The sequence below is a fragment of the Pygoscelis adeliae genome, unplaced genomic scaffold, assembly GCF_000699105.1.
Source record: "Pygoscelis adeliae isolate BGI_AS28 unplaced genomic scaffold, ASM69910v1 Scaffold321, whole genome shotgun sequence".
Taxonomy (NCBI): Eukaryota; Metazoa; Chordata; class Aves; order Sphenisciformes; family Spheniscidae; genus Pygoscelis; species Pygoscelis adeliae.
The window spans coordinates 521,293-529,408 of NW_008824039.1; the positions used below are offsets into that span (position 1 = coordinate 521,293).

At 49.5% G+C, this 8,116-nt stretch overlaps 1 protein-coding gene across 1 annotated transcript in view; it reads left to right on the plus strand.

Annotated features, from left to right (window-relative positions):
* CSMD2 (CUB and Sushi multiple domains 2) overlaps positions 1-8,116 on the plus strand; it is a 308,935-nt gene that overhangs the window by 268,554 nt on the left and 32,265 nt on the right. The window contains 4 exon segments of the mRNA XM_009333469.1: positions 134-322; positions 5,814-5,999; positions 6,311-6,505; positions 7,911-8,084. Of these exon segments, the coding sequence (XP_009331744.1) occupies positions 134-322; positions 5,814-5,999; positions 6,311-6,505; positions 7,911-8,084 (744 nt within the window).

Consider the following 8,116-nt stretch of genomic DNA (forward strand, 5'->3'; position numbering starts at 1 on the left):
ATCACAAGTTCTCTGTTTCTTGTACAGCCTTAGGTTATGGTAAGCATGGTGTAATTCCTGAGAACAGGAAGGGAATTTGTCTTGATACTGCCCATTCAGTGATTGATTTATTTTCTTCTGCCCTTCTCTCCAGCTCCTTACTGTAGCCTCCCGCAACCGCCAGCCCACGGGCTGATTCTCAGCCAGACGGGTCTGCACCCTGGCAGCACAGTCCGCTTTGGCTGTGACACAGGCTACCGTCTCGTTGGCCACAGCACCACCACCTGCTCCCAGCACCCTCAGGGCTACTTCCACTGGAACGAAGCGATCCCTCTGTGCCAAGGTGAGAGCAGGCAAACATATCGTTACGAGGATCCGGGAGTCCTAGGAAGGACTGAGGAAAACGCGGTAAAAATAAAAACCTATTGTAATTCCCCCAAATCCCTGTTGAGAAGAGGCTTGGAGCTGCAGGTGGGCAGTGAGGGGTGCTCCTCTTATATCCAAGTCCTTGGGAATAGATGAGTGAGGAGGGAAGGGAGTAACTGTTTGGGAGCGTTTGCGATAGGGGAGAGAAAAAGGATCTGTGTAAAGGCCGCAGCTGTAGAAGTGTTTGAACTCTCAGTTAAAGACACAGCCAAGCCTCAGTTAAGGACGGGAGAAGCTATTGCCTGGAAGAATCTGGAAAGGCTGGCAGGAGCACGGCTCCCGCTGGGTTTTAGTGACTGGAATTTCTTTTGGTATTTCTGGAAGTGCCCTCTTAGGTCTTCGTGTGTCAACGGGGGATGAGGGTTCTCTTGCTATTCAGGTGGTGCCCAGTTTCTCTTGGCTTCATATAAAATTTAGGCGTGTAGTTGTTCTTTCTACATTTCCTCCTAATTAATCATCATCTTTACAACATATTATATTTAGTGTGGGGCTCCTTCCAGGCGTGGGAGTGGAGGGGAGGACAGGGCAATGTGCCCCAGAGGACAGGGCAGTGCGCCCCAGGGGGCTTTGCTTCTGTGCTATTTTGTCTCTCTCACTGTGCTCACTTTCTGATTGCACCTTCTTCTCAATCCGCCAATCATCCCTGTTCCTTTGTGTTGATAAAATGCCCATCTTTATTCTGATGAAGCCTTTCAGCGTCTTTGAACATTCATCCATGTTCCAAAGGGACCGAGCACTGGGGATTAATATTGCATTGACTTCCCTGGAAAGTAGCCAGAGAACAGAGACAGCATAGGCAAAATCTCATTCTGGTGCCTGCATTGTTGTCCAGTCCGAGCCGTAAGGAAAAGCAGGATTGTTTAGTGTGGGAGGTACCAAAGAGCCTTCAAAAAATCCTTTCTGTGCTCCTGAATCACTTAGTCTCTTTGGAAATTACACAGGGATGCAAGCAGTCCTGCTTCTAAAGGGTGGGTTTGTGCTGTGGGTGCTTATAGCCATTTGGAGCCCTCTCAAGGCTGTATTTATTTAAAGGTGAGTGGAAAGCAGTAAACCAAGACCCTGCCACCCAGTCCCATTGGCAAGGGGGAGCTGGGAAACTGGGCACAAGCTCAGATAGTGATTTAGCCTCTGCGACAATGCAGACGGGGGCAAACGCTGGGTGCTGGAACCGCACAGCAAGACCGGCAGGCGCGAGGGGCTGTCATGGCAACTGTGCCTCCTGAATCCTTAGCCCAGCGTAAGGAATTTCTCTGATGTACTGTGTCTTTTTTAAGGAAAATCATGTAATCAAGAATAGGTACAAATGCTGCTAAGTCTTTATTGCCCTGGTGTGCTGGAATGCCACCTGAGCCTTGTGTTCAGCTCCAAAATCTATATTTATTTCCAAGAGGTGTAATGGTGTGTGGGGAATGGATTTTAAACACGGAGGTGGGGAGGAGATAGAGGATGTGTGGGGAGGTTGGGAGAAGGATGTACTTGGATGAGGTATCACCTGACAGCAATGATTCAAAGTAGGAACGAGCCCCTGAGCACCAGTTCCCAGGCCACCAGGGAGGGAGTTGGAGCCAGACCATCCGTGGCTTGTCAATACCTGGCCTGGAAATGCAGGGGGGGCTCCTGCAGTGTTGCTGAGCACCCCAGGTCTGCACCATGGGATGGAGGGGTGTGGGAAGAGGATTTCCCATGGAAGCTGCGTGAGAAGCACTAAACCCACTCCGCGCCGTTCTGGTTCAGCTGAACGCGTGACATGTCAGAAGCTCCATGGGCACAACCCGTGGTGCCCACTCCATGGCAGTCACGAACAGAGAAAGAATTTGGGGGCCAATTCATAGCATTTTAGATAGGCTCCTGCTCCCATTTCCCCTTTGGAGGAGTGTGTGTGTCCCCACTGACCACACAGGAGAGCACTTGGTCAGGATCTTGGTGCTGGGTGTCCCTTTGGAAAAGCCTGTCTCTCTCTGGCGAGGAAGAGAGTTTGCTGGTCATGTTAGATTCTGAGGTTGAAATAGCCCCTTTGGGAAAGTCGCCTCCCCTCTCTGTTTCCCCGTATTTACATCAGGGATCTTAATACTGGCCCATGGTTATCAAGTGCCTTGAGATGGATGCAGGAGGACAGTGAGTGGCAGCGAGCCGGAGCTGTAGGAGAATTCATGGCAGAGCAGCTCCCCCCCCCGGCCTCCAGCAGCTGATAGCCAGGGCTGGCTCTGCTCTTCTTGCCTGCTTCAGCTACATAAAATCCAACATCCTTTTTTTTTCTTCTTTTTTTTTCCCCCCCTCCATGTTGCTCGCAAAGCCAACTGGCAACCTTTTGTTTTGGGCTGTACTCAATTTCTTATCCTTTCTGGTGGCCAGGACCACATGGCAGAGGTTTGGGAACTCGATCCATAACACTGCATAAATTGCTCACACAATCAGCTGTGTCAGGAGGAGGAGAACTGGGGTGCCCGTAAACACACGGTCTAGTTAACAAATGACACTTCCCACAGCTCCTTTCTGCCAGCGCATAATCCTCTTCCCCTTCCCGGTCCCTTCTGAGTAATCTTTACTACGTGCTCTGTTCTAGCTGACATTTATGGAAGCAGCAGAGAATATTCTGCAGGGAACAATCTTGCGTTGGCACAATGGGGGAGAACACAAGATGATCTAATATGCCTTTTTCTGTCTCTGATGCATATTTTTAAGTTGCTTTGTTTTTGGAATCCCAGCTGCAGATTTACTTTCATACTCTCTGTCCCTTTTCCTGGCACATCATCTTCCTGCAGAGAGTTTTTGTACCTTTGAACAGGTACAAAAATGCTCCTTCTCCTTTTTCCCTGGACCGTGCTCTCCGTGGGTCTCTCCCAGCCAAATGCTGGTTTGCTTTCCCCTGGAACAGCTGCTCTCTTTTGTTGTCTCCGATTCTGGTGGATTGCAGTGCCTGCAATTTGAGCCTCAGAAGTGCGCTTTGGAGCAGATGGCAAGTTTATTGCCACCCCAAAAATCAAGCTTCTCTGCTTCGTGCAGGGCTCTGTAAATAAAAACTTACTAATACAACATTCTGCTCAAGGATGCTGGATTTGCAGGGAAGGAAGGATCCTGCCCACGGGTGCAGGGCACCGGAGCCCGCTCGGTGCAGCAGGGATCGCAGCCCCAGTTGGCTCTCCCTGTCCGATCTTCTTCATGTTGTAGCCTGACCATCTGCAGGTGAAGAGGGTTACATTTTTTTTATTATTATTTCTGGTGGCTTAATGACATTTTTAGTTAACTGTGTCTGGCCCAGAAGCGCCGTATTATTGCTAGCTTTTGTATCGGGGCAGGGCTTATGCAATGGAAAGACTCTAAATGATCAAACGAACCACTTGAGGGGCAGACAGAGGGAGCTTGCCGGGAGGCAGGACTAGGCAGCAGTAAGTCATCCTTCCCTTGTGCAGAGAAACGAAGGCGAGTGGCAGCTCAGCCTCGCTGACCTGGAGAACAGCTGGCCCTGGTCTCTGTTCACTCCGGTGTCCCTCCCTGTCAGTCTCTGTGCCGCGGTTTCCTGGTGGCAAATAGAGGTGATGAGTTTTGGTGAAGCATCAGACTGCAGAAGAGAATTGAACAGGGAAAGGAGAAGGCTTTGCTGGGGGCAGTGGCACGGGAAGGGGGTCAGGTTTCTCACCAGCCTCTTTGGTTGGATGCAACGTCAGAAAGTAACAATAAGAGAACTGCCCGGTGGAAGTGGAAGGGTAGAACTTTACGGGTCCCCTCTTCTTCTGCCTCAGAATGAAATTGGTATTCAGCGTGGCTGCTTGTCTAGACACCCAGCCTTGTAGAAAGATTTGCCAAGCTCCTTAGCTCGATGAAGTGACATACGTGTGATTATCATTTCAACCAGGGATATGCCTGATCGTGCTAATGTGAGCCTGCTGAATTACTCACACCTATTAGCAACACCAGCATCTGCAAGGTGCTGTGTAATTGTGCTCCAGGCTGGGGCTCTGGCCGACTCATGTAGCAGTAGTGGGATAAAAGCATCTTGGACCTTGAGTGGTAGAAAGCTCCAGTGGTTGTGCTGATGCTGTACACAATAAGTTTGGTCTCTCCTTTCAGCGCTCAGTGGGGTCCATGTCACCAGAAGGTGACTTTTCTAAGGTTGCTGATTTTCTATCCCTCGTTTGTGTGCACAGGGAATAACAGGAAGGTGAATGTGTGTTGAAGTATCAGCATGTGGCTCAGGAGACACAGGCTCAGTCTCCAGTTCGTACATTAGCTGAGAGGGAGCAGCTAGGGCGACTCCAGGAAGGAATGGATTTCCTTTAGAGCATTTTTTAAATGCAGACAATTGTTTGGGTTAGGTGTTGGCCTCCAAATCAGTGCTTGTTAGCAGGCTCTGCTCATCTCAGTGCCCCGCAGAGGCCGTTGGCAGCCCTGCTGGCTGGTGGTCTCGCAATGGCAGCTTTACAGGTCCGAGGCTGCTCTTCCCCCTTGTCATCCCGTGCCTTTCCAGGCAGATGGGCTGTGCATCTCCAGCCCGAACGAGATGGGCTTCCCCCAGAGCCAAGACTCAGAGAGGGGTGGGAACCTGCATGGTGATTTTGGAAGCAGGTCTGGGTTTGGTTTCCCAGCTCTTCTGAATGGTGATAGAGGAAAAAAAACAGATTTGAGTGACAGGCTCCCAGCGCTGGTTTTCCCAGTCGTAGGGAAGAGGGTAACAGGGCTTGTCATGTCTTGTGTGAAACTCTTGCAGCATAAATGAACATAATTCTGGTCTGTCTGTATTGGCTGTTGCTTGTATTTGTGACCTGCCTGTCCCCTTTCCGCCCTGTTTGGCCACTCTCCTGGCCACAGAACTGAGGATCTCGGCAGGAGTGGTGCAAAGCATCTTCTCCAAAGTGCTGCCATCTTGAGCAGCCATTTGGCATTGCGCCTGCTTATCATTTTTTTCCCTGAATTCACCCCCTTACCTTCTCAGCTGTCATGCTAAATTTAGTCTTCCTTCTGCCACAACATAACTATACAATTTGCTGCCTTATGTAATCCAGAAGTGCTGTTGGAAAAGGGGTTTCAGGTTGTTGCTGCTGTGGGATGTAAATACAAAACGTTAATTGCTATCTAAATCTTTATCTCTGTGTGAAAACTTTTGAATAGTGTGTTGATGCATTTTCTGTTACAGATACTATAGAAAGCATGAGCCAGAGTCTCTCCCAGTAGAAACTGGTATTCAGCGTTGGCTTTGCTATTACCGCGCTGATAGACAGGACTTGAAAATCTGATTCTCTCTGAAAGTGGGCGTTCACTGCAGGCATTCTGGGGTTGAACAGGGGGCTGGAGCTTTTGTAAATAGGAGAACTTGGGATCTGGGCTTTCAGCTCACTTATCACAAATCCATGATAAAATTGGAAGCTGACTGATTTCTCGGCTGTGGTTTTTTTTCCCCTCCTCCTTCCCAGCTCTCTCCTGTGGAGTTCCCAGAGCCCCAAAGAACGGAGTTGTCTTTGGCAAGGAGTATACAGTGGGTACGAAAGCCATGTACCATTGCAACCAGGGCTTCCAGCTGCAGCCCGGGGAGGAACCCAGCACAGAATGCCTGCAGGCAGGGCAGTGGAGTAACGGCAACCAGCCCCCGCAGTGTGTGGGTGAGTGTTTGCAGCCGGTGCGGTCCCACAGGGAATTTTGGAAGTCCCTTCAGTAATGTCTTCCTGCTCTAGCATGGTCAGCTTTGCCTCACAGGTGCGGTTTTTAGGACACCAGCTTTCTAATCCTGCATAACTTGGGTCTGATGTACCCTCTCATGGTGTCTTGGTTTCCCACCTGTAAAAGAGATGCTAATAAGTTGTTAAAAAGCCAGCACGCTTGCCGAAATGCCCTGAAGTGCCCTGGAGTTTAACACCTATTAACGTCTTTCTGTCTCATTTCTTTTTCCTGACTCACCGCATTTGGGTTTTAGCTGTCACCTGTCCCGATATCAACAGCATTGCAGTTGAGCATGGCCGGTGGCGGCTGACCTACGAGATCCAGTACCACTACAATGCCCAGCTAATGCTCATCTGTGACCCTGGGTACTACTACACGGGCCAGCGGGTCATCAAGTGCCAAGCCAACGGGAAGTGGAGCATCGGCGAACCGATGCCGACCTGTAAAAGTAAGAGCAGTGAAGCTCGGGAGCTGTGCCGGGGCAGGCCAGCTTCACGGGATGTCTTGCAGGGACTTGGATTTCTGGTTTCCCTTTGGTGGGTGTGCAAGCTCTGCTGTTGGAATGCAAACGCACCACAGCCCTGGCCGCTCTCGGCAGCATCTGAGAGCGCGGCTGCAGAACTGCTCTGGCAGAAGAGAGTTTGTATGCAGGGGAGAGGTCATCTGTTGATCTGATTCGTGGTTTAATCTAAACAGTTCTGCAAGAACTCAAGCACGTTAGCTCATCTGTTGCTGTCAGGTCCCAGCAGCTTAGCTGTCACTGGTGCCAGATGCTCTGAAGTTTGCTTTTAAGAAAGAAAATAAAAAATTCTGATTTAAAACCTAACCTCTTCCAATTTTGTGCAAACGCCAAGTTTACAAGGGTAACAGTGTCACCTGTAAATCAAAAACGCTCTTGGCAAACAAGCAGCTCAGTCAGTTGTTCTGACATGACTGCTGTGCTTTGGATCTTTTCTTTTCTTTTGTCAAAGGTGGAGGGTTTTTTCTCTCTAAGTGCAGGTAGCGACAGAAAAATTTCTCCTTCAGAATGGCAGCCTTCCCTTCCCTCCCGCCTCCCTTTGTTTCTAGAGATGCAACTGCCGACTTTGGTGACAGATGTAGTTTTACCCCTGCTAGCTCTTCAGCCAGATCCAGGAGCGTGAGCCTGACCTCGTTTTATTTCTTCAGCGTTATTGCCACCTAAATTCAAATGACAAGATCTTGGCAATGCACTAAGGTCAGAAGCACCCAGCATGAGTCTCTTGATTTCTTGCTGAGTGCGAGAGCTCCAGAGGGTTCGCAGATCTTTAAGGCAGATAAAATAAAGAGCTGAAGTTTGTGGCTGGGAGCTGCATTTGCAAGGGGCTCCTGGCCAGGCTCCAGCTGCACCCTCCAAACCAGGCTTTCAGCTGGGTGTCTTCTGTGGGTCTGATCTTTAGATGTCAGCTCTGACCTGGAAGTCACTGTGTGAGAAAAAGCTGGGTGTCACTCTCTAATTGGAATTCTTGTGCCGTTTTATGGCTTTTCTGGAAGTCAGGCGCTTCCTGGCTGTATCTAGCAATGGGTGAATAATAGAAATATTCCTGTGTTAAAAACTTCCCGTGTGAAAAACTTCTATAGTTTCTTCCTAGCCAGTCTTATCTTTAGTACTTCCCTTGTGTCCTGAAGCATAAATATTAATAGCACTTATATTTGTCATCTCATGTAGCATGACACTGAATCGTTGTTATTATCCACATAACTATTTAATAATCTTTCCTACTCATTTCTGACTTCAATAGTAACTTGTGGCGGTAAGTGTCACTGAGTGCATTTCTTTAAAAAACCCATCTCCCTGCCTGTTCTCGCTTACTGTACTTTGGGATCTCTTTCAGTTATCTCATGCGGAGACCTGCCGACTCCACCTAACGGGAACAAGATCGGCACGCTGACCAGCTATGGGGCCACAGCCATCTTCTCCTGCAACACCGGCTACACCCTGGTAGGGTCCCGTGTGCGGGAGTGCATGGCCAACGGACTCTGGAGTGGAGCAGAAGTGAGATGCCTGGGTAGGTGTGGAGTATCCGTGATGTGGTGGGGA